We start from the raw sequence: 25,183 nt of genomic DNA, 5'->3' as shown, positions 1-25,183 counted from the left end.
AATCTTATTACTTAGTTCACATTAAGTTTGTTAGTTAATTTATATTAAAACTACGTCATTAAAATGGATGGAAATGAAATACATAAATGTGTACACCTCCAAAATGACCCAGCTCATGTAGCAGTGATTTAATACTAACACTAATACTTGTGTCTTGTTTAACAGACTTTAGGAAGTGTGTAACATAGCACAGCATGTTAAAGAGCCTCACTGTGAAATCAACCACTAAATAAACTAAGCATCCTAGAAGTGTCAAACTCCTGATGAATGAATGAAAATGGATCTATGGGACACTGACTGCTGTCTCTGAGTACTGGAGGACGTACACAGCTGCAATACAGCAGCGATGGTGAGAGAAAAAAGGCATGGGGGTGGAGATTTGTGGTGAAGAAAGCAAGAGCAAGAGGAAGGGACAGGCGGACACTTTCTCATTTTTCTCCTGCTCATTGGATAAAGGAAGGGGAGGTCCAGTTTGTGTTATGAACAAATGCAACAACGAGAGGTTTGGCTTTCAATTATACAATGAAGCAGATGAACACAGGCCACACAGAGGAATGAAACACCAGCGTGAAGATTAACACCACATTTCTCAGACCAGAATCAGGAGTCAGCTTCTTGATATTCAGGTACCACCACTTCGAAAGGCACCTGTTGAGGCTGGACAGGAGTTTCCTCTCAGACTCCAGAGGACTCGACCCATCATCGCTCTGACTTGCACTGACAAGCAGCCATGAGCTCCTTTGTGTGGGGCTGCGTCACTGACTTCTTCACCTACGAGACCACCAAGTCTGTGGTGGTGAAGAGCTGGTCTGTGGGCATCATCAACCGGATTGTACAGCTACTCATCATCGCATATTTTGTCGGGTCTGTGCTTTTTTTTCTTTACCTGTTCATCACAGGTTTGATTTCTCTGATAATAATAAAATAATAATAATCATGTAATTTATTGATATCTCTCTCTGTGCTTTGAAAATTAGATTTGCAGCTCGTATTTTCAGAAACAAATCTCTGTTTATCTAGGTAATCCACAGATTGTGAACAGTTTTTCCTGGAGTTACACTCAGAAGGAACAGTTTCCAAATGGATGGAGACAGCTGGTGCATTTTATTCTTTAATTTTAGATGACAGAAAAGTGAAAGCTGCACCTGCACCGCTCAACATCCCCTTTCATAAACTGTGAAACTCACATCCTTTATTTGAGACCGCATTATCACAGCTGTATTCAAAAAAAAAAAAGAAAAGGATGTATTTTTAGAAAAATGACATCAAAGCATCAAAAGTGAAAGTAATCTCTAAGACAAGCTAGTAACTGCAGCTGTTAAATAAATGTAGTGTAAAAGAGTATAAAGTAGGATAAGTTTGAAATGTTCTCAGTTACTGCACAAAATATATAATGTGATTATTATTTTTTAGCAGACATAGAGAAGACTAGAGAATGAACTAGGAGAGAGAGAGAGCAAAAAAGTGATATGCAACACAGGTTCCCAGCTGAAAGCTGTACTGGATGTACATCGTACACCAGCAGGCCACAGGTATTCCCCCAGTAATGTAATGTAACAAATCTGCCAGAAGGATCAGAGTAAAAATACTTTTTTATCTTCATCTTTATAGTACTGTGGTAATCTCATGGTAATATTACCTTCAAGTTATAGTACTGTGGTAATCTCATGGTAATATTACCTTCAAGAACCATCGACCACCATTAAACCATCTGGATTTAATGAATAATCCACCTCAAGTTAAAGAGATAAAGATTTATTTCAAACAAAGATGGTAGCTGGAAATAACATATCTCAATCTGTCCATCCTGAACCAACCATTACTACTTTTTACTTGTGATGATGTGAAGGAGCAAGGACATGTACTTTCCAGCTTCCTGGACTGGAAATGCAGTCACAGTTTGGGGGAAAAAAAAAAACATTGTTATGCAACAAACTGAATGTTTTTACATCCAGATAGTTAAAATGGTTGTGAAGCACATTCAAAACAGTAAGGGTCGTTAAACAACCTTATGATGTATTATATTTTTCAGATACCACCAACATTTGTTGGAACTGACGTGAATTTTTAAGGCTGAATATGACTTGATATGTTTGTGAGCAGTTTCAGGCTCTGACTTAATCGTGTCCAGAGACAACACTCTTCACATTCTCCACTTCTTCACCTGAGCTCTTGTCCTGCTGTTAAATCTTTTGTGCTGTGTCCTTTGTCCTACAGATGGGTCTTTATCCACGAGAAAGCTTATCAGGTGACCGACACCGGCATCGAGTCCTCTGTGATGACCAAAGTTAAAGGCTTTGGTTACCATCAAAACCGCATTATGGACGTGGCTGACTACGTCTACCCCCCACAGGTGTGTGGACCTGATAACACATATAATCACATGTTATCTTATGTGACCAACACAGGCATGAGCATGACCTCTCTGTGTAACCTCTTTCAGGTTGAATAAACAGTTTGATGGTTTGTGGTGCGTGTGAAACATCTGAGAGGCAGTATGTAGAGCTTTTACATGGACTTAAACTATAAATGTTGTGTCGTGTTTCAGGGTGCTGGTGTGTTCTGCATCATGACCAAACTCATCATCACCGAAAATCAGTTCCAAGGAAAATGTGCAGAGGTGAGGACACGTTGATATCACTGGTTACCGGTCAGTTTCAGTGGATTGTTAAGGATTTACTCATTAGATTTGAAGCACTTTGTGGGCTGGCCCTGAGCTACATTACAATTTAAAGTCTCACCTGAGCCAGAGTGCAACCGTACATCCACAGTAGCGTTCTCCTGATCACTGTTCATGACCAAATGTGACCTACAAGCCTTACATCATCCTGCAGAATCAGACATACCTTTAAAATCATTTTAAAAACCTTTAAACCTTGTACTTTATCTGGCACATTTTTATTTAATTTTATTACATGGCTGTGTTGAATACCTCATACTGATCAATTACAGCATTCAATGATCTGTTGTTTCTGTATGGCAGAACGCTGCTATGGTCGCAGTTCTTTTGAAAGACCGCATCAGACACCCTAAAATCATTTTTAAATCAATCATTTAAAACAAAATTAGGGAAATTGATTTCCGTAGTGTGTAACTATGTAAAAAAAACAGGATAATGTACAGCGAGTGGGTCATTCTCACGAGGATAAACGTCTTCAGGTGGATTTTCAACCCTTCCACATCAGGAAACTGCATCACCATGTCACTGTTTATTCTGTAACAATGTCCCAATTGCTGTACATTATCGCTTGCATAGTGAAGTGCTGGTTTCTAGGCAGAAAAATCAAAGAAAACTTTGTTGTAGCTGTTATTTCAACATATAAGTATGGATATTACAGCAAACTGACTCACAGTCACCGGACGTTTTGCTTTTTTTTCTTCACCTTTCCATCACAGGTTTGATTTCTCTGATAATAATAAAATAATAATAATGGTAATAATCATGTAATTTATTGCTATCTCTCTCTGTGCTTTGAAAATTATATTTGAAAAACTCAATAGCAGCTCTCTGTTTATCTGGATAATCCACAAATCGTGAACAGTTTTTCCTGGAGTTACACTCAAAAGGGACAGTTTCGAAATGTTTGGATACAACTAGTGTATTTTATTCTTATTTTATTCTAATTTTAGGATACAGAAAAGTGAAAGCAGCACCTGCACCGCTCAACATCCCCTTTCATAAACTGTAAAGCAACAACACAGCTGTGAAACTCACATACTTTATTTAAGACTGCATTATCACAGCTGTATTAAAAAATTTTTAAAAAAGGATGTATTATCAGAAAAATGACATCAAAGTGTGCAGAAGATTGGACCCTGTCAGTGTTACATTAGCTTCTGAGCTAATTTTAACTCATTTATATGTATTTATGTAGGTTTACTGTAAACTGACCTGGATAGGTGTTTCATGTAAAAGCTCTCAGGACAATCCTTAGAAAGGACAGTTCAAGGAAGGCCGTACAACAAAAACTGTTCATGTATGATGTCAAATTTTAAGTTTCTCTCTGTGTGTTTCAGTCTGTTGATATGTTTAGTTGTGAAACAGATGAAGACTGCCACAAGCATTTTGGAGCCATCCTTTCCAACGGTAAGTCTAACTTCCTCTTCTGAAATCTTTACTGTAGATGTTGTCGCAATATTACCTCAACGTGTACAAGCAAACTATATTCAAGTACGCTCATTTTCATTTTTCAAAACACAAAAAGACTGCAGAGTCTGAGTTTTATATATATTTTCTTAGGGACTGTGTAACATCAGCAAAACACATTTTCTGAAGAAAAATCGAATAAAATTTTATTTATTTAGTTTTATATACCTGCCGACAACCAGAATACACTTTATAACTTCTCCTGATTGACCGTAATATGTAATATCTATGATTTTACTGGTATTATTACATCTTTGAAATTAGTCTACTGGTGATTTTGTTTTTGCTTTTTTTAATCTTGATTAAAACTAGATTTAACAACAGCGTGCATGCTGTGGAGGCATTCTTGATACTATCACCAGATGAGGAAGTAAGAATATTTCAAATTCTATACATAGTGACTTCAAAATAACAGCAGGTGCATACACAACCTAGAGATTGACTTTGCAGTAAGGAACTTCAATTTCCGTCCACATTTTAATGTAAAAAAACCAAAGGTTGTCTGGTACGTCTTACGGATCGTTGTTGATCTGATGACCGAATGGTGGTGAAGGAGGGGTGTCTTGTAAAAATGGTGACATAAAGGCAGCAAATAAAAGTGTATGTGCTAAAAAAATGTAAAAAAAAATTAAAACAGGAAATAAGCTGTATCTTTACACATTCACAGCTTTAGCATGTGATGATTGCTGTTGTATTCGTCCAAAAAACAGATAAATTCAAAAGAGATGAACTGGCCTGAAAATATCTACAATATTATATAGTTTCTCTCTTTGTGTTTTCCACACTAGGTGCAATAACAGGTGTCTGTCTTAAATCTTACAATGACACGGAGGGTCAGTGTGAGATTAAAGGATGGTGTCCAACTGAGAACAACAATTACAAGATGTAAGATTCACACACACACACACACACACACACACACGCTTGTGCACTAGATGACATTTGTCATCCTCACCCCTCCTCCTCTTTTGACATCCTCAAGAAAGCCGATGCTGGATGTGGACAACTTCACCATCTTCATCAAAAACAGTATTCGTTTTCCACTCTTCAACGTCACCAGGTAGGTCACACACAGGCATGCATACACACACTTTCTTAAATTTAAGCCGCAAAAACGTCACAGTAACTTTAGTAACTACATTTTTTTTTTTTTTTGGTCCTAATCATAAACATGAAATCATTCTTCTCTCAGAGGGAACTTTCCCACCACAATGACGTCCTCAGAGATCAAGAGATGTACCTACCATCCGAAGAAGAACCCCTTCTGCCCCATCTTTCGTGTGGGGGACGTGCTGAGCTACACCGGGCAGAATGTGGCTGGCCTGGCAGACAAGGTCTGATCTGTTTTCTATCTCCTCTTCCTCCTTAAAAAATGTCATTTACTCTTCATCTACAATGTTCAAACTACACAGGAAACTACACATAAAGGCAGAGTTTTGTTGTCATGTATGAGAACAGGAGGAGGATTATAGTTCATGAAAGATGAACCCAAATAAAGCTGTAGAGATAGACAAGGAGAGAGAGAAGAGAAGGATCGTCTTGACAGTTCTGACCTTTGAGTGTATAAAATGCTCCACAAAAGAGGAATTGTTCGCACCCAGTTATGAGTCATATTTCTTCTAGAATTAAACTGCGTGAATCTCTCGTCCTGTTAAGCAAAGAGCTTCACTGATCAATAGCAAGCTTGTTAGCTTGGAGAGCTTTATTTCCCTTTTCAGTAACTCGGAGCACAATGATGCAGAAAATGACCAGAGGAGTAAACAGAACAGTCGAGAGAAAACAGAGGGGAGTGAGCTGTCGTGACTAGCTCACCAAATAAAACAGTTTACCAACTAGCCATGTGAGTAGTCACCACATCACCAAGCTTCTGGACTCAAAAATGTTTTTGATCTGGCCTAATCTGGATTATTACAAAAGAAAAAAGGAGGCAAAACTTTTATTTATCACAGACTTACATGTGTAGAGCCTAAAGGTGAGACCATCCTCATCCTTCTCTTTCAGGGTGGAGAAATAGGAATAAACATCGGGTGGAATTGTAACCTGGACCTGAACATTGAAAAATGTGTACCCAAGTACTCTTTCACGCGACTTGATGCACCGTTTGCCAAGAATGCCGTCTCCAAAGGCTACAACTTCAGGTAGTGAGGCTGATTTTTCCTCTCGCTGTGTCATAATCAGTCTTGGAATTCCTTCTCCATCTTTGGTCACTGTTTGTTTCTTGTTTTGTTTTTTTGTCTCTTTAAATGCAGATTTGCCAAATATTTCAAGACAGAGAATGGGACTGAGTTTCGGACCCTCCACAAAGCATTTGCAATCCGCTTTGATGTTATGGTCACTGGCAATGTGAGTTGAAATCGTGTGGCGAATTCCAGTGTGATTGTGTTAAATGTGTCTTTGAAAGTCGTATAATGCTAAATATTGCTTCAAACAGCAACATATAGTGTCACTTGCCTCACTTGGGGCCAGTAAGGGTTTGCTTTGCATAGCACAAACAGGTTGAAAGAAGCTAGCCCATCCCACATATAACCCCCTGTAAAACTTATTTTTAGACTTTGGGTTTTGTTTTGTTTGGATTAAATACATAAAATATAACATATATAGCTGGGTGGATTGTTACCTTTGTGTTTCCAATTGTTTCCAGGCTAAGCTAAGTTAACAAGTTGGTGGCAGTAGCTTCATTTTTACTGTACAGGTGTGAGCGGTATCATCTGACTCACATTACCCAAATGTTTGGACTCCTTAAATCTCTGCCTGTTTCTTTCAGGCAGGAAAGTTTGACACAATCCCGACACTGATCAACTTGGTAGCTGCATTCACCTCTGTTGGACTGGTAGGAATTTGTGATCCAGCTAAAGCTGATTAAAAAAATAGATTTTTCTTGTTGCTGTCAGCTTTCAATACACTTTTGTCTCTGTGTTGGCAGGGCACGGTCCTCTGTGACGTTATCCTACTGAACTTCTTGAAAGGGGCAGATCAGTACAAAGCCAAGAAGTTTGAAGAGGTACGAAGGTGTATTTATTTACAATATTGTTGCATGCATTTACAGATCTACTGACAGCAGAGTCCAGATGAGCTTTTGTGTAACAGATGTTCATCGTTTTGTCCATCCAGGTGTCAGAGGCTCAGATAGAAGCATCGCTTGCTCAGAGCCCAGGCAGCCAGCTGTCACTCAAACCAGGTATCAAGAGTTCGTACGACTCTGGAGCCATTTCCCTCGCTACCTCTGACCAACAAATGTGACTGACGACAAAAACAACCAGAAGAACTGGACAATCCTCTTTCTCTTATTGCCACTCTAGAGATTCATTAGGTGTTTTTTTTTAGATTGGTAATTAGCCATCTTCACAATTTCACAACTAGAAGTGAGTCAGAGGAAAAGAACTGTGGCCTTATATGTCATAACAATAACTAGCAAACCAGAGCCTCCTTGTTAGGAATATTTTCTCTAAATAAGGATCAACTCTTCACCATTTAAATAAAGCTACAGCCATTAAACTCAGAGGGAAACATCGAGTAGTAAAAACATTATTTTATTTATCATTGTACGAGACTTTTTACAGTGTCAATAAACTGCAACTTTCTCTTTGTCAGCCAAAAAAAATATTAAAGCTAAATAAATGCCCCTTGTGCTTTACAGTTAGCTTCGCTCAAACAAACCAAAAATTAAAAAAAACAACAAAACAAAAAAATACAATGCTGATAATAAAAGCATTTGTGTAACATTTTGGAGTATTTCACTTTATTGTCTGACCTTCTTCTCCGCCCTGCCTGCATAAATAAAAGCACTAAAGAATCCTCTAATGGTGTGAAGACATGGTTCATGAAATGTGTGTGTGTGTGTGTGTTGTGTGTTATGAGAGGAAGGCAGCAGTGGGGTTAATGTTTGTGTGGTTTGCGGTTTACAAATGGACCATTATTAGTCTACTTCTGGACGACGACGCACAGTAGACAGTGCTACTGTGTAAACTAATGTAAGTCCCCCCTTTTTCGTCTGGACTGTAGAAAATGATCTGATTATTTCTCAGCTTCACTTCCACATTTTCATCTCAGACATTTATGTAATTCTCTGTGATTCTTGCTTTCTCTGTCACACTGATACTGTATATTTTAGTGGCCCCTCTTCTCTGTCTCGCCCCTTGTTTCACTAATAGATGAGCTAGAGAGCCTTTTAATGGCTCTGACAGTGACTTATGAGAGGAGATAGCTGTAAATGGAGGCCACAGAGGAATTGACAGCAGTCATCCACGAAGTTTTATGTACTAATTCAATCACACAAATCAATAAAATGCACGGAAACGGAAATGACAGAATATGATGTACAGTGCCATAGAGTACTCTGTCTATCTGAATGAGGCCTCTGGTCACTCTGCAGTCTGTGGACAGAGCAAACACATTTTGCAGCACTCTCAACCGGGATAACAAGATGAAAACTTTAATATAAAAAAGAATATCTGTGCTGTAAATATGAATCTACAGTGCTTACTGCAGCTGGTTAGCTCAGCACAAGGAGCGGCTAGTCTGGTTCTATCCTAAAGTAACAAAATTCACCTACCAACACATCAAAGTGAATCTAATTAATATATTATGTCTTATTTGTTTAATTAAAATATAAAAATAGCATTCAGTGGTATCAATCTTCTCATCCAACTCAATCATTTCACACTTTCAGAGGAAAAACTCAGTGCTCAGTCTTCAAAATATCATTTCAACATTTCAAAAGTTTAACAGAGAGCTGAAACCATTGCAGCCACCGCTGCTTCAGCTCTAATATCTCTTTCTTCCACTGGGGGTTTATTTCCAGGATGAAAAGGCCAGACAGGGAGCCATTACCAGGAGACAGACAGCAGACCAGAGAGTCATCAGCTGTTGTGCAGTGTGAGAGTGGAGCAGGAGGAGGACAACACAAAATGTCCATAAAAGCTGGTTAAATATTTACTCCAGCAACCAAAACATCTAAATACTGGCAGCTGATGGCACGCTGGTATTACATAATCCAGTCTGGATAGAACATAGAACAAAAATACTCAAGACTTCAGAGATAAGAAGGTCAGACTTGTTGCCAGTTACACCGTCATAGTCTCAACACGGCGGTCAGCAAACCACCAGTCATCATATCTTCATTGGTATAAAAAGTGAGGTTATGATGCAAATAATATGTTTCATGGCTTCCTTCAAACCACCTTTCATGCATCCATTTTCAACGAGAGGCAGGCAACATCCTGGACAAGTCTCCAGGCATGTCTTTGGACTGTAGGAGAGAACATTCAAACTCCACATAGAAAGATCCAGCCAGAAACATTCTTGCTGTGAGAAGACAGCGCTAACCACTTCATCATTTTAAGAAGTCTGTGAGACCAAATGCTCATTTTTTTTGCAGTTCCACTATCTGTGCTTCTTCCCAGTGTTCCTCTTCTTCAAAGCCAGTATCCAGGCAGGGAGAGCAGGCCGGCGTGCAGGTGACACCTCCTCTATCACTGGCTGCTCCACCTCACACTCCTGCTCTATCACAGAGTCCTCCTCTGATCCTGAGTCCTTCTCTGAGTCTGTAGCATCCAGATCCAGCTCTGGAGGGTCTATGGCCAACACCTCCTCTGAAAAACGAACCCGTCGGTTCTCCTCGACTCGCCTCTGATGCAGAGAAAGATTAAAAAAAAAGAAAAAGATCAATTAGTAAAATGACATTCGATTCACTTTTTTGTCTTCTCTGTTATTTGTGAACAATTTACTGTTAGTTTGTTTCACTGAAGAAACTATAAGAATGTAATTTGGTACTAATTATGGGAAAATTTGAGAGTTGTGCACATTTTTAATCAATCAATTACGACCTTGAGTATGAATATGAAATCGAGAAAGCTGTCAAACTACGGGCAAAGAGTAAATTTAACATATATGAGAAAAAAGTAATAAATCATTTATTTACATTTAAATTAGGGATTTTTTCCAAGGCCACTCCTCATTACCCTACTTAGTACCAAAGCTAAAGTCATTGAAATTATTCAGAAATTACCAAACTGTAAAATAAAATGTTGCCAATATTTTAAAAAAGACAAATTTTTTGATTAATACATGTTATTGTACAGATAAAGATATTGAATATCAGAAAGTCTAAAACGTAATGTGTTTTCATTACAACAACTCCTCCATTGTGCATTACATTGTAGGACAATAGTGTCAGCAGTAATAAAGTAATAAATTGGGGTTTCTAAGTTGTTGTTTTTGTGGTTTTTTTAAGTAAACTTTATTTACACTACATACTCAAATCTGCTTTAAATCAGTGTGTATTCTGGATTTGAGATAGACAGTCATGCTGTGTATGACATTTTTACATCATATACCACAGGGTGGCAGTGTGATGCACTATTGCTTTTGTTAACTTACCCTTTTTGTCACTACTTCCATTGAGGCCTCTGAATCCTGGGATATGGAGTGTTTGAGGACGCCCTTTGGTGCACGAGCTGAAGGAGACAAAGAAGCTGGAGATAGAGGGGGAGACCTCAGGATGCTGTCATCATGTTGTGACTCCCCTGCCTCTTCCATCGCATTGCTGCTCAGGCTCAGTGGAGATATGAACCCCTCTGTGAGATGAGAGATAAAAGAATTGAGTTTTAAAGAACATTTTTTCACCTACAGACGACAACATCTAAAATATAAAGTTGTTCTGACCTATGCCTGCCCCTTTTGTATCAGTCTCATCTCTCATCTCAACTGACTGATGTTGTCTCTTTCTGTTGAGGTGGAGTCTGCTCTTCAGTGCTGTGTTATCGTCAGCCTGCAATTATGAACAGATAACATGGTGAGTAACTCACAAGGGAAAGTTTGGGAAAGTGCTTTTGGGTTTTCTACTTCTGTTTAAACACAGCAGTGAATAAGTGTGCATAATAAATGATGTCTAACCTGTACAAAGGACGGAGGTCTACGTCGCTGTACACTGCCTCCAGACTGCATCACTACCTGGGTATGTCCATGCTCCATTGGTTCTGATTGGTCAGCCTCTCTGTGAACATACTGCTGCTGCTTTCCTTCTGAAACGTCCATGCTGGCAGGTAGGAAATGCTCAGGCGATATTTGTGCCATGCTGTAATCCCAAACAGGTGATGCCTCGGTGCTCCTGAATCTCCACTGGTTGTTTACACCTCCTTGGTGGTTTAGAATCACAGATGACTGACTGCTGTCATGGAGATCTGGTGAGATTTTGAGTTGTTCTGATGGTCTCTGATTGTCTGAGGCAGCTGATTGGTTAGGGTTTAAAAAATTGGCCCACTTTTGACCTGTGGTGATCTCCTCCAGTAGACTGAACGAGCCCAGGCTAAACTCGAAGTCACTAACAGACCTGCCACAAGAGAAAAGACTGTAAACTCAAGGCAGTACATGTTCCTACAACATGTTTGTACAGCATACAACAGCTTACATGCTTTGACCCTTGATTCAAATGAGGATACATGTTACTTATTGTAAACAAATCATATGAAAAAAAGCACTATCTGAGTAGCCTAAACCTGATTTATTCCTTGCTTGCTTATTTCTCTGCAATCCCACAAACAGTATCCAGGTGCCATAAATACTCTCTAGAGCAGCAGTGTCCAACATTTGTTGTGGTCAAGTTTGTATTTGCATTTGCAATATCACCCTTTTCAACCATTTATCTAAAATTACTTTTAGCTATTTCAACCTCTCTGTCTGCTCTTTATGCTCCCTCAGTCACAGCCTATGGTGTTCAGGTGTTACAGCTGACCCAGTTTGGTGTGCCGTGCAGTCAGGCAGTTGACGGTTGGTGATAGTTTATTGGTTATTGTGGCAGTAAGTACCCTAGAAATCAGCCTCACACTAATTTGTAATCCTATTTGTATGTTGTTGTTGTTTTCTAAACACAAATATATGGAATTATCTTTTCAATCAAATCAATAATTATTTATATTTCTTAAAATCAGCGACTCAAAAATCTTTAAAATTTAAACTGCAGAAATTCCTCTCGGGGTGTAAGTGCCCCTGGTTGGTTCACTGCACCAGAGCACGAGTGTGTTACTGAAAATAGCTTTGAAAAATGCACTTACTCTAAATAACAATTGTCAGAGACGATTTAACTTTTAGGAAATTACAAAGCCTTTTAAAAAATGAAACTATCTGTTTGGAAATTGTCTATATGAAGTCTCCTGTGCTGCCCTCTCCCTCCTCTTGGATCAGGGACGTTCTTCAGTTTGTGAAGCTGGAGAAAGTTAGGTTACGATACACAGTTCACTTGCAAAGTAAAACTTGGGGAGTGTTTTTGAGGTTATTCCAGAGTAGCCACCCAGATTGTCCACTACATTACATAAGTTCTTCTTTGTGTTAATTTCTGACAATATTTTTATCTGTCTCTGTTTGAGCGAACTTTACTGTGCATATGATGTTTGGGTTTTTTTTATTTTTATTACTCGTTATATCTGGCCCTGCATTGACACTCAAGAAATTACCTTTTGATTCTGGTGTGTCACTGAAAAATCAATAAACAAATCTTTGAGAAAGAAGTTAAGTTGAAACACTTTGCCTGAAAATCTCATAAGACTTTCGCAATGTTAAAGTCGGAGTGAAGATGGTTGATGACAGACGCTGTCAGTTAAAGAGGTGTGTTTGGCACATCAGACCCGAAACACACATCAGAGGGAATACATCAGGCCAGAATAGGATCACAGCTGTGGTTGGAAACATCTCAGAAATACCTCACATATCTTTTGTGCTTTGGTGACGAGACAACAAAGCCTGACTGTCATGTCATGTCATGCTAACTTCAGGACTGGTTTTTGCTGTATTTATTTATTTTTGTTAACTTTTCCAAGACAATTTGTTGGTTGATTACCTCATATTTCCTCCATTAGTGCCATCTTCAGGGGGTTTACTGGGATTGCTGCTGTCTAGTGAAAGAGGAGTCGTTTCTTCCTCCTTATTTGCTGCTGTCAAAAGCTGGTTTTGAGGTGAAATCTGTCAAGTAAACAAGTTGTAGTTTCACTTTGAAATGTTCACATTTTGACAATAAAAAATAGAAACAGATAAATAAGTTATACAGCTTACTTCTGTTGCTTGTCCACTCTTCTGCTCTTCTCTCCCATCTTCTTCTTTTCCTTTTTTGCCAAAGCTCCCCGGCCTGTCCCTCCATCGCTCCTTGAGTTTCTGCGTCCATCTTCTGGTTTTATTCTCAGATGGTCGCTGCTGTTTTCTTCTCAAGCTGCTGGTTGATGTTTTTTGGTCAGCTGTGACAGTCTGCATGTCTTTATTTAGTGCCAGAGCTCCAAATCCTCCGTTTCCCATGTGCAATACATGACCTCCTTTGTCAGGATTTGAATCTGCAGACTTTGGGGACCACATGTAGACTTTAGTTGTAAAACCCTGTTTCTGGTCCTGATTCTGCCCCATGCTTGTAACAGCATCTTTATTACTCTGAGTATCATTTGTCATTGCAGACCTGCCAAAACTCATCCTCTCCCCATCAGTCCTCCCAGAGGAAGTGATAACAGCATCCTTAAGTGGTTTCGCAGGAAACAGCTGCCCTGTTCCACTTGGGGTGATCCCAAGCTGTGTGGCCTGTCCCAACACCCTGTTCTCACCCTTGTCACCACCAATGTTGTCTTTCTGGGTGGGGAAGGAAACGAGACCTCTGTCCACTTCAGAGCCATGACCTGCTTGTTGTATTTCCCCACCTTCAAAGCCAAAAGTACTCTCTGCAGCAGAGCTCCCAAACTTCTTTGATTGGATACCATTAGTAGGAAACTTAAAGCCATTTGTAGGACTGCTGTTTGAGCCTCCACCCTTTCCATCTTGCCCCCATGTGGAAGATGCTGTGGTGGGTACAGGTCTGTGCTGGTATGTGTGGCCTTCTCTTCCCGACTGGAGTTTCAGTTTCTGCAGCATGGACTGCAGCAAGGCCTGAGTGTCTGTTGGATTGCGTGACTGAGACATCTAGAAACCGATCTGTTGTCTACCAAATCCAAAAATTAACAGCAAAGCATAACAACAACAACAGCATGTAAACACTATAATATAATCCACTATACAGGGTTGGAAACCAGACAGACTTAAATAATGTGCTGCTTTAAAAAAAAAAAAACTGGAGATCATGACAGGAGAAATTAGCTGTATATGAATGAAATCACCCCTTTGTCCAACTTTTGTTGTTAAGACATCTGTGATGGTTGTTTCCCTCTTCTTTCATTTTCCAATCTTTTTCCATTATCCTCTGAACAGCCGCTCACCAGTATCAAGACATGTCCATCTTTGAGTTTAACTTCCTCAGCTGGAAACTGACAATAGAAAAAAAAATTCTCTGTGTAGTCTTGTTCTTCTTATGGATGCTCCACTGTCATACTGCCTCCATAATCCTCAAAGGTCTCAGCAGCAGTCTGACTTTTGTCTCTTCATGTCTTTCCAAAGTCTCTCTCTTTCACCAAATGTCCTTGGTTTCAGTACACGAAGGCTGTTTTCGGCACACCTCTTCAGCAACATTTAGATCACCAGTGAAGGGAGGCGAGACTGTGCATGGCAGCGTTCCTCAAATCTTACACACTGAAGCAGACCAACAAGAAAAACCAGCGAGGTGAGATAATTGTTCTTTGACAGTGACTCTCCCTCTCTCTACGCATCTTTCTTTTTACCCTCCCTTCCTTCCTATTTCTCTCCTCGCTCACACATGTGCACACACACCCTCTATCTTCCCACCATGACCCTTGAGTGGTAATTACAGGGTTATTTTTTTAGTGAAGAGCTGCTATTTATGTCTTCAGTATGAAAGAAATATGAAAAAGCCAGAAATGACTTTTGGACTTTGGAACTCTGTGAACTCTATTGTCTTTATTTACTTTATTTTTGTCTTTATTTATTTTATTTTTGTGAAATAAAAATGTTTAAACAGGTCTAATTAACGAAGCTGGTTACGGTGGAGTGAATTATTAAAGGTCTTTACTATTTACCAGGTCTTTACTGTTGTTGTAGGAATAGAACATGATAGTTTTGGTAGAGTACCCTAACATGACACCATGCTAGAGACTGGAGAGTATTTTGTATTAGTATTATTGTAGAAACATATGTTTTTATTAATATTTTTGTATATTATATTGCCAACCCACCATTTTTATTTCCCACTACATTTTTGACTGAATATTTATGTTTACTTAATGTTTATCATACAAAGGAGAAAGATTTTTTTAATAAAGCCTTATAAAGAGTTTTGACCTTATTATTTTGTATTTTTTCTGGTGCATGAAAGAAGTTACCTATATTCATTTTTATGTTATTATTTTTATTAGTTATTATTATTATTATTATTTTTTAAGTTATTATCATCCAGTGATATGTGCTGATTAATGTAGCTGGTTAAGGTGGAGTGAATTATTAAATAAATTAGGCTCTATATAATATGAATTAATGAAAAACAAATAAATTTCTTTATCCTTGAAAACATCCACCTATTAAGTTTCATGTATTTATACACCTTCTTGTATGTTGTAAGTGCCCAAACTTTTTTTTAAAGAGGGCTAGATCTGACAATGTGAAGATGCCCAGGGGCCAATACTAACAGAAAAATTCATTGTCACAATTATCTTTTTTTTCTTTTTTTTAAAATGACAGTGTCACCAAATCTAAGACAATCAGGCGTGAACAACATCTAGGTTGATACACATCTTAAGATCATGTTCATTCTAAACATGACTAATTATGAGTAATGCAAAGTTGATAGATAGATAGATAGATAGATAGATAGATAGATAGAGACCTCCTGTAGCTGTCTTTTACTCTTCTCTTTAACAAAATCATTCAGAAAATAATATTTTGTGTCACATCTACAGATATATAACAGTACAAGTACTGTTGCAACGACAAATTAAAGCTCAATTCATCAATTTAAAATCTGTCCGCGGGCCATGATTGGCCCCCGGGCCGCACATTGGACATCCCTGCTGTCTGTTTTGTAAACAAATGTCTCCTCTTGACCAACATGCAGCTTTAAAAACAAGTCAATTTAGAAACCCACTGCGCATGCGCTAAGCCTAGACCACGCACCCTTTCACTTCGTGGTCCTCTGATTGGTCAACAGTGCGGAAGCGGGTAATGGCGGCGTAAACAAGCCAAACATCGGTGCAGGGCTGTGGAGCTTTGTCGAGTCACTGCAGAGGATAAATGTTAAAAAATCACCTATGCGTTAACGGAGTTTGTCGTCTGTAACTAAGAGGATTTGTGTCCGGTGAGCAGACCATACAAACCCCGCTGGGTTAATTAGTTATAAACTTTTAGCCGAGCGTGCTGAGTTAACTTCAGTCTGCAGAGATGGACTGCGTGGTGACGGGAGGAAACGTCAAAGGTAGCAGACACTTCCTGCCTCTTCACCGCTGTATCTAACTAATAACTAATAAACAGCTGCTGTTATTAATAATGTGTGTGTGTGTGTGTGTGTGTACCGTCCAGTGCTGGCCAAAGCCATCCACTCTCTGTCCAGGATCGGCGATGAGCTGTATGTGGAGCCTCAGGACGATGGGGTGAGCTGCTGTGATGCTGAACACTTCCTCCTGTCATGCACGCAGTTTTGTTGCTTCCTGTTGGTTGCTGCACACTCTCATATATTTCTTCTCTCTCTCTCTCTCTTGTAGCTGGCCCTGCGGTCTGTCAACTCTTCTCGGTCGGCATATGCTTGTTTCCTGTTCGCACCACTCTTCTTCAGCAGGTGCTGCATGGTGTTTTTTTTTAAAAACCAACCAACTAATACACTGTGGTGTTTGTGTGTGTGTCATTTCAAGGAGCTTTAATCCAAACTTCCCATTTCATGTGCAGGTACACTGTCCCCGGGGGACACACCTTCCGCTGCAAGATGGCAATAAAGGTGTGCTTCTTCTGATGTTTTATAGACTTTATGTCTTATATTTACACCTTTAACATGGACTGTAATCAAATATGTTTTCTAAACATCTCCAAAGCCCTGTCAGATCAGCTCAAATACTCAATCAACACCTCCTGTGCATAATTCAAGAATTAACCTGAGCATTTCATTTTAATGTTCAGTTTCATTTACACAGTGCCAAGTTATCCCAGGACACTTTTCACAGAGAGCAGGTTTAGACGCACTCTTTATAATATTATTTACAGTCCCAACCCTAAACGCTGATACTGCGGTATAACTTTGCGAGGCAGCTGGACTCGCCTTGATGTTATCTTTGTACTAATCTTTTCGTTCAAAACCACGGCTTCCTTTTTTCAACAGACACTTGTGTCGCTAAGCATCGCACAGACAGAAATCCTGTATAGTGTGCGTTTTTATGTGTCTAAAATAAGTCCTACAGTGTGATTACATGTTTTCATAACAGCTTCAGTAGTGAGTGTTAGTCTAACAGAATATTATCCAAGTATATTAACATAGCTGTGATACTGTCTCTTTGTGTAAAACTGGTTTTTAATCTTCTTATGTTCCTCTGTGTGTGTGTCAGAGCGTGCAGGCTGTTTTTAGGTCTCTAGCGTCTCTGGAGAAAACGGTGGAAAAGTGTCACATTGAGCTGGACGAGCAGAAGAACCGCCTCACTTTTACACTACACTGCAAACACGGTATCAGTGCATCATTTCCCTTCCTCTCAGTGAAGCACGATGATTCACATAGATGATTTCAAAAGAATCTCATTTATGCTGACATGTTTTTTTATTCACTGAAGCACATGCATAATTGCATTGTACTCTGTGTGTTTGGTATTTTCTCTGCAGGCCTCTTGAAGACACATAACTTGTCTTTCCAGGACAGTGAAAGTTTACAGGCAGTGTTTGATAAAGACAGCTATGCCAATGTATTCAGATCCCATCCCAGGTCTGTAAAAGATTCATACGTTATCTGAGATAAATAATAGAGATCTGTTTCAGTCTTATTGGAATTGGATTGGATCTCTATGATTGTATCTGGTTTTCTTATATTATTTAGACTACAATTGGTTAATGCAATGAATAAACTAACAAAATGATGTCACTGTTGTCAGAGAGGAATTTGCATCATGGTCATTGTCAACCGCATTAGCAGTGTTGAATGGGCGTAACCCAGCAAGTTTTCATTTTGTTCTTTTTTACTTACAGTTCACTCTTTGTTTCATTTTGCTCTCAGGCTACTGGTGGACACAGTTGTGCACTTCCCTCCTTCTCTGGAAGAAGTGACAGTGTCAGTGAGTGATGAGCGGATGTGGGTCAGGAACCATGTGGAGGAAGAAGGTGGCACGATAATTTTTTTTTTTTCACCCAACAAACTTTCTTATGAGCAGCACTTGTGAACTTTTTTTAAAAGTCACAGCTCGCTGTTTATTCAAATCCACAGATCTCACATTAAACATTCGAGTAACTTCAAGAAGATCAACAGCTTGCAATGATGTATTTAGTCAATACAGCAGTAACTTTTCACAACAGTAGAAAAAACAAAGTAGAAAATTAAGCTTATCTTAAGTGTATTTATTTATATTTACTAATCACAGCCTTGTGAGTCCTCAACAAAAAGTTGTTACTGTGTTGTATAATAATAATATAATATAATGGTAATATAATAATGCAAAAAAGGCAAAGAAGATAGATATGAACCCAGCGGTGCCCCTGTGTGGCAGAAAGGCAGAACTACACTGAGTGGTATAAGTCTGCAACAGCAATAAAATATAAGAATATAAAGTTTCTAATCACATAAAACTTGTCTCTGCTTTTGCTCTCAATTCACTCTCATTTTTCTCTCTGTTTTTCAGACCAGTCCAAGGCCATGCTGACGGAGCTGTGTCTGGCTTCAGACGAGTTTGATCATTTCGCTGTCCAAACTCACAACAGTGTCACCTTTTGTCTGAAGGAGTTACGGGTGAGATTGTGGACAAAGACAGAAATGACTAAGCAAAAGAGTAGAAGGATTAGAGGGAAGAGGGATTAACCAGAAAGGGGAGGATTTCTTGTATTGATTGACTCATTCTGTTTTTTGTCATCTCTCAGGGTTTGTTAGTATTTGCAGAGTCTACTGGTCTCCCTATTTCTATGTACTTTGATGAGCCAGGCAGGTAAGCATACTCACAAACAGATGGGTAGCTGATCAACTGTTTTACCACAATGTACTGACATTTATCTTGTGTGTGTGTGTGTGTGTTAGCCCTGTAGTTCTTTCAGTAACAGACAGCGTCCTGGAGGGGAACTTTGTGCTGGCCACACTTTCCGATGACCCAAACAAGCGTAAAAACAACAGCAGACGGTAACAGTGAAACAAAACTGAATGTATAAATGATATCCGGAAACATTGTTGCAGGATTGAATTATTCTCATCAGGCAGTCTTAGAAAAGGTCACCGGCAGAACTGATTGAAAATGAAACTTTCATCTGAATGATTTCTTCAGTTCTAATGACACGCAGGAAATCATCAGCATTTAACCTGATTGACAAGAATAGAACAACTGTATAAAAGATCCCTTTATCTTTGCAGTCAGTTGACTGTGGCAGTGTATAGTTTTAGTTAAATCTCATCGAATTGACACAAACAGCAAAATGTAGTCCTTGAAAATGTATAATAAGATGACAATTCACAATGTACAGTTGTCATAAATAACATGTGTAATACATTGGACAACACTTCCACCCTCAGTCATAAATGCAACACAGGTTTGGTAATAAACACGAGCAGGGGTGTCTTCCTATGGGCTGAAGTTGAGTGTGATGTCCTGCCAGTCTCAGGCTGGGATGATTGGTCTTCTTGGTTTGCTTACACTATCTCTGATCACTCGTAATAATAATCCTGAATCATTTCTGTCTGTATTTGCATCAGTCCGTGCGACTTCTTCACACAGTAAATGCTGAAGATTTCATAAAGAAACCATTCAGATGAGCAGCGAGGCCTCTTCATATCTCCAATACAGTAATGTTTAGTGGATATACTATGGATATAGATATACTTAATTATATCCACCAGAGGCAACACCTTAGGTGCTGCCTAGCAGTTTTTAAACAAATGAAAAATAACGTTGATTGTGCAATATTTTTTTTCTCTCTCCCCTCAGAGCTTACACACCTCCGCCCCCTCCTGATGACTTCATGAATGACGACATAGACGCCTACCTCATCGCCATGGACACCAGTATTGCACCAGGTCCCTCGGCCACAGGTCCACCCACAACCCCATTAGCTGCTTCCACGTGTTCGAAACAGCCTGCTGCAGCCAATCACAGGACAAGGCTATACAGTGAGGAGGAGGAAGAGGAGGAGGAAGAGGAAACGGCTGATTCAGCCGGCCCACCTAATAAGAAGGTACGGTTTAGTTTTCACATGAATAAATTAAAAGGCTCAGACAAAGATGGAAAAGGTTGGTAGATGAATATATAGCATGAGAAGCTTAGATACAAGATTATATGTATTTATTTTATGTAACCTAATCTTTATTAATGCAGGTAAATGTCATATTGATGTGAGAGATTATTCCAGTTAGAGATGTGACGCTTCTCCTAACTGCTCTAATTAGACAAACCGATAATGAGAGTAGATTATGTGCTTAGTTTTTGTTTCAGATCTCAAAAATATGCCTTGTATTGGCAAAATACATCAGAATATAACTGGATATGACTTGGAGAAATGACTTTACATTTAAAATAAAACATAATATTCTTTTTGTTTTTTCGTTTTAACAGTTCTGTTCCCTGTTCTTCGGATCAGTGCTTCCTCCGTCTTCTCAGATGACAACTCAACCAGTGACAAGTCAGGAAGTTTTGGCCAGTGATAGTGAGGATGACGAACAGTGAAGTAGAGTGACAGTGGACTGATGGATGGAGAGAAGAGAGATGGACTGAGAGACACTGTAGAGACACCCTGGACCCTTATTTTCCATCTTTACCTTCCTGTACACGCGTGGCAGAAATATGCAAAGACAGTGCACAGTACAGAACAAGATGGCCACTGCCAGTGTATTCCAACTTTTTATTGAACTGTAACGTGAATGGTGGAGTTGAACATGAACATGAAGCACTTCCTGTTTATTTTTGTTCAGTCAGTTTGGTTTGTGATCAAGGCGCAACAAAGAAAAGCTCCTCTGAATAAAAGAAACATATTTTTCAAAAATATGTAAACACTTATTTACATATTAAAAGGTTCAAGTATGACAAAGATTTAGGATCTCTGCACATCAACCATCAAACCAGCGCTTCAACAAGACAGATCTAGGTGAGGCCTGAAGGACAAACACCTCCTCTTCCCTCCAGGTCCGATAACAGCTGAAGATTTGTATATTGTCAAAAGTAAGATTCAGCATAAGAAGCAGAATTTCTAAGCATACGAGGTCCAGTCTTTCTAGGTTGAGGCTCATCACTGCTCCCTTTCTCTTTTTGCACTTGGAAACTTTTGCCCCTTGTTTGTGGTTTCCTCCTCTCTCGCTCCCTCTCCTTCTCCAGCTCCTTCTCCCTCTTTTTCCTCAACCTCTCCTCCTCCTTCTCTCTTCTCTCTCGCTCTCGTCGCCTCCTCCTCCTCTCCCTTGAGCTCAGCTTCTCCTCCCCCTCTTCATCAGGCAGTTTCTCAGTCCCTGTTTGATCACTGAAGTCCTGAATCAAGATTTTGGGCACTTGCATTTTGGTCTTTTTGGGCTGTTCTCCTTTCAGCCTGCGGAAGAGACCAAAACGTTTCGGGGGGTTGGCCGGCAGTGGCTCCTGCTGTAGCTCTGTCCTCTCAATCGCTTCTTCAGACAGTGACGAGGCGACTTCTGAAGTCACTTTAGTAGGAGTTTGGGTTGGGTTTACAGCTTCAGTACTGGACTGTGATTCAGTGTGTTTAACTTCTGGCTCATCAGGAGTTGATTGGCTGGTTTTCTGTGGCACAGTGAAGAGATCTTGAGAGAGCCTTCGTCCTAACCTGGACCCACGGGAGCTGGACGACTTACGGACGCAGAAATCTCCAGAAGACCGGCTGTTTCGGCGACCGGTGGCTTGTGGCAGGACGCTGTTATTCGGCTCAGTCGGGTCTTTCACGAGGCAAGACTCTTTGTCTTGGACTTGTGTTTTACTGTCAGCATTCGAGTCTGCTGGTTCAGTCGAAATAAAGACGTCGTCCTCTGTGTTTTCTTCAACATTATCGGTGCTTTTTTCCTCTTCCACAGCTTCCAAAGTGTCTTCACTCTTTGGTTGTTCAGGTGCAGGTTCCTCAGTGGTGGTCATTCCTGCTGAACTCATCCCATCAGGCTCAGCGCTGAGACTCACTTCTTCACCTTGTGCTGAAGTCACCGCCTCCTGTGGAGGTGCTAGGGAGTCAGGAATCTCCTCCTTCGGCTCAGTTTCTGCTGCTTGTGTTTGATCATTTTCGACTTCTGAGTGTGCAGGCAAAACTATTTCTTCTCTTTCCTGTGTGGGTTCAGATGCTGTTGCCTCACCCTCTTCCTCCTCCGAACACTGAGCTTCACTCGACTCCCTCACAGTGTCGATTGAAACTGGTGCTTCTGCTTCAGCCTCTGCATCAGCTTTCAAGTCAGTGCCTTCCTCTGGTTGGATGCAGTCAGGCGTACACAGTGTTAATGTCTCTGCTTCTGTCTTTGAGTCTACATGTTCATTTGAATCTATTCGTACTATCTCAGCCTCTAAGTCGTCCTGTGTGGCTGCATTTTCCTCAACTTTTTCTTGAGTCTGTACCTGTACGTCAGTTTCTGTCACTGTTTGGGTGTGGGACTCTTCTTTCATGTCTGTTTCTGTCAATGACTCAGCACTGTGGTATTTTCTTTCAAATGCATCTCCCTGTGAGTGTCTGTCTGTCTCTGCGATCACTTCCTCCTGTTGCTGTTGTGTCTCTGTTTCTACTGTACAATCTTTGACAGCTGGAGCTTCAACTTCGTCACCTGTCTCGGAGCCTGGATTTGCTGTTGCAGGGACTTCTCTGACTGAGCCCACCTGAGTCTGTGCTGTTGCAGGGACTTCTCTGACTGAGCCCACCTGAGTCTGTTGCATATTTTCATTTTCTGCACTCTCCTCTGGTTTCACGTCAGACTGATCCATGTGTTCCTCACTTGGGTGTACACTTTCCTCCATCTCCACCTCTGTGTTTGTATCTGCATCAGCATCTGTCTGTATCTCAGTCTGGTTTTCCTCCACAGCAGCCGTAGGTTCACTCTCTGCCTCTGGTTCTTCTGTCTCATTATTTGTGTCGTCAACCTCAATGTCCTGGTCATTGCTTTGATCTTGTGACTGGTTGTTAGAGTCCAGCTCCTTTCTCTGTGCAACAATATGTTCAGCAGTCTGATCTTCAATTGGACTTTTGGTTGGTTCTGTCTCCACATTTGTTTCTTCTGTCTGCTCTGGCAACATTTTGTTTTCCTCTGTCTCTTTGAGTTGGCTTTCCTCCTTTTCAGTGATGAATGTTTCCTCTTGTTCATTATGAACTTTTACCGTGACTGTTTCTTCTGCCTGCTCTGTTGGTTTGGTTTGGATGTTTTCATTTTTTTCTGGTTCCTTTTGTTCACTTTGTGGTGCTGGTTTCGCCTCACTCTGTTTTTTATGTTCATCTACATCCTCCTCCTCCTGAACACCCTGCACTTTCTTAAAATGTAACTCACTCCAGCTCCTGCAGTCCTCCTTTGCTCCCATTGAGAGTTGCCTTTCAATTCTGCCACCACCGCCGCCACCTTCCCAATCGCCTGCATTAGCCTTTCCGCCTTTCTTCCACTTCTTGTGAAGGATGGAGGGAGACAGAGAGAGAGTGGAGGCCGAGCGGGCGAGAGGGACGGACAGGTTCCCTTTCTCTCTCGCTTTCTTCTCTCGTTCTTCCCTGCTCTGCCTCGCCCTCGCCCAAACTGTCCGGTATCCATGGCAGCGGCCTCTTGGGTCAAAGGTGGATGAGGGTCTGTCTTTCCTCCACTTTTGTAACTCCTTCTCCGTGTGCTTCTCCAGATCTCTGGCTGACAGCGCCACTGAGCACACCTGAGAAAAGATGAAAAACATTAGTCTGACTTTTTGTTTTACAGTATTACAGTTGTATAGTGTTACATCAGGAAAACAAACAAATGAATCAGCTGCTTAGTATGATGATGGCACAATATCAACCAGGTTGTTCTATGCTTGTGAACACATATAGATGTTCATATATTTTCCAAGCGTCTGGAACTGGAGGAAACTCCATTTTGCTTCCCTCCAAAGGGAACAAGTGGATCCAAAACATGCCAGCAAAAATGCCTCCCACCTGTACAGAAGCACCTACATTTATAATGATTCTCCAATCATCTGTTTAAGTTTTTCCTTTCATTTTCATACCTACCTGCCTGCCTGCCTTGATCCAGTTTGGGTTCAGTAAAGAATCCAAATTGTGATGCTTGGTTTGGAATTGGGTCTAAATATATAAAATTTAATATTCAAATGATATATAAATATATAATTTCTGTTTGGCAGGTGCCTTAATGACGTTTTTTAAAAAGTGAGTGGTGTTTTTTAAATGATTTTGTTTTGCAGTCAGATCTCTGATATTTAATATATAGAAAAAAAGTGGTTACCTCCTGCTTAACGTTTAAGTAACAAAGTCCTAAAAGTGTTATGGTTGAAATCATCTGCTGATCTTATGTGTCACAGATTCATCTCCACAATAACCCCTTTCTTCTGACAACTGACAACCATAGTACAATTTAAAGCCAGTAATTGAACCTTGAGTTGGATTTTATTTTGTAAAACTACTGTACATGTGGTTGTGTTTAAAAAGCAGTTAAATTCATTTTCTCATTAACATTAACACAGAAGTAGCTGGTTGTGAGTAAACCAGGTTTTCACTGTGGCTGCCATGTGTTTCATTCTTACCTCAGCGATGAAGGCATCGTCTTCATCTTGGACCTGCTCCCTGACTCCCCTCAGCTTCTCCAGAGTCTCCATCTGACCTGGACACTGCTTTCTCTGTTCAGCCCGGCCCAACACCCGACGTACCAGAACTACTGCGACCTGCAGCAGCACCCGTACCCCTGCACAGAAGAAAGGAGAGGTAAAAGTAGACATAAATCATAACAAATAACGCAAATTACAAGTAACCATTCTGCTCTGCTATAACTTAAAATGTATTGACGTTAGATCTTATGCCAAAATATAC

The 25,183-nt window shown here is 40.1% G+C and overlaps 4 protein-coding genes across 5 annotated transcripts in view; 2 read left to right on the top strand and 2 right to left on the bottom strand.

Annotated features, from left to right (window-relative positions):
• The first annotated feature begins 462 nt into the window (after positions 1–462).
• Positions 463–7,942, top strand: p2rx3a (purinergic receptor P2X, ligand-gated ion channel, 3a). Its single transcript, XM_019274410.2, has 12 exons — positions 463–864; positions 2,218–2,353; positions 2,549–2,620; positions 4,018–4,087; positions 4,936–5,032; positions 5,130–5,207; positions 5,340–5,481; positions 6,149–6,285; positions 6,397–6,490; positions 6,912–6,977; positions 7,071–7,148; positions 7,259–7,942. Exons 1-12 carry the CDS (start codon positions 731–733, stop codon positions 7,385–7,387), a joined length of 1,233 nt encoding a protein of 410 aa, XP_019129955.2. The 5' UTR covers positions 463–730; the 3' UTR covers positions 7,388–7,942.
• On the bottom strand, positions 7,662–16,725 carry zgc:113229 (uncharacterized). Of its 2 annotated transcripts, XM_019274409.2 has the most exons (8): positions 16,570–16,725; positions 13,598–14,680; positions 13,193–13,471; positions 12,981–13,102; positions 11,042–11,477; positions 10,811–10,916; positions 10,526–10,722; positions 7,662–9,775 (listed from the first exon to the last, which is right to left on the bottom strand). In XM_019274409.2, exons 2-8 carry the CDS (start codon positions 14,075–14,077, stop codon positions 9,530–9,532), a joined length of 1,866 nt encoding a protein of 621 aa, XP_019129954.2. In that variant the 5' UTR covers positions 14,078–14,680; positions 16,570–16,725; the 3' UTR covers positions 7,662–9,529. The 2 variants fall into 2 exon arrangements, with proteins under 2 accessions (XP_019129954.2, XP_019129951.2); XM_019274406.2 differs by having other exon boundaries at positions 13,193–14,680.
• On the top strand, positions 16,017–21,202 carry rad9a (RAD9 checkpoint clamp component A). The gene is made up of 12 exons (XM_010753950.3): positions 16,017–16,472; positions 16,577–16,647; positions 16,759–16,832; positions 16,940–16,988; positions 17,590–17,704; positions 17,858–17,957; positions 18,246–18,349; positions 18,865–18,971; positions 19,100–19,164; positions 19,254–19,352; positions 20,152–20,398; positions 20,776–21,202. Exons 1-12 carry the CDS (start codon positions 16,439–16,441, stop codon positions 20,884–20,886), a joined length of 1,176 nt encoding a protein of 391 aa, XP_010752252.2. The 5' UTR covers positions 16,017–16,438; the 3' UTR covers positions 20,887–21,202.
• tbc1d10c (TBC1 domain family, member 10C) overlaps positions 21,048–25,183 on the bottom strand; it is a 10,400-nt gene continuing 6,264 nt past the window's right edge. Inside the window, exons 10-12 of the mRNA XM_027285681.1 lie at positions 24,901–25,058; positions 23,053–24,036; positions 21,048–23,010 (exon numbers count right to left, since the gene is read on the bottom strand). Coding sequence (XP_027141482.1) covers positions 21,373–23,010; positions 23,053–24,036; positions 24,901–25,058 — 2,780 coding nt within the window. The 3' untranslated portion in view covers positions 21,048–21,372. The remainder of the gene's footprint in view (positions 23,011–23,052; positions 24,037–24,900; positions 25,059–25,183) is intronic.

The sequence above is a fragment of the Larimichthys crocea genome, chromosome I (assembly GCF_000972845.2).
Source record: "Larimichthys crocea isolate SSNF chromosome I, L_crocea_2.0, whole genome shotgun sequence".
Classification (NCBI taxonomy): domain Eukaryota; kingdom Metazoa; phylum Chordata; class Actinopteri; family Sciaenidae; genus Larimichthys; species Larimichthys crocea.
The sequence above is the reverse complement of the archived record's forward strand: the minus strand, read 5'-3'. Positions and strand labels throughout refer to the sequence as shown.

Bases quoted from the DNA above. Each gene is read 5' to 3' on its own strand.
- p2rx3a (XM_019274410.2), top strand. From the start codon at position 731: ATGAGCTCCTTTGTGTGGGGCTGCGTCACTGACTTCTTCACCTACGAG. The intron at 865-2,217 runs GTCTGTGCTTTT...TTTGTCCTACAG, and splicing joins ATCATCGCATATTTTGTCGG to ATGGGTCTTTATCCACGAGA. The intron at 6,286-6,396 runs GTAGTGAGGCTG...CTTTAAATGCAG, and splicing joins TCCAAAGGCTACAACTTCAG to ATTTGCCAAATATTTCAAGA.
- zgc:113229 (XM_019274406.2), bottom strand. From the start codon at position 14,077: ATGTCTCAGTCACGCAATCCAACAGACACTCAGGCCTTGCTGCAGTCC. The intron at 13,103-13,192 runs GTAAGCTGTATA...TTTACTTGACAG, and splicing joins AGAGTGGACAAGCAACAGAA to ATTTCACCTCAAAACCAGCT. The intron at 9,776-10,525 runs GTAAGTTAACAA...TCTCTGCATCAG, and splicing joins TGGAAGTAGTGACAAAAAGG to AGGCGAGTCGAGGAGAACCG.
- rad9a (XM_010753950.3), top strand. From the start codon at position 16,439: ATGGACTGCGTGGTGACGGGAGGAAACGTCAAAG. The intron at 16,833-16,939 runs GTGCTGCATGGT...TTTCATGTGCAG, and splicing joins GCACCACTCTTCTTCAGCAG to GTACACTGTCCCCGGGGGAC. The intron at 19,165-19,253 runs GTAAGCATACTC...TGTGTGTGTTAG, and splicing joins TACTTTGATGAGCCAGGCAG to CCCTGTAGTTCTTTCAGTAA.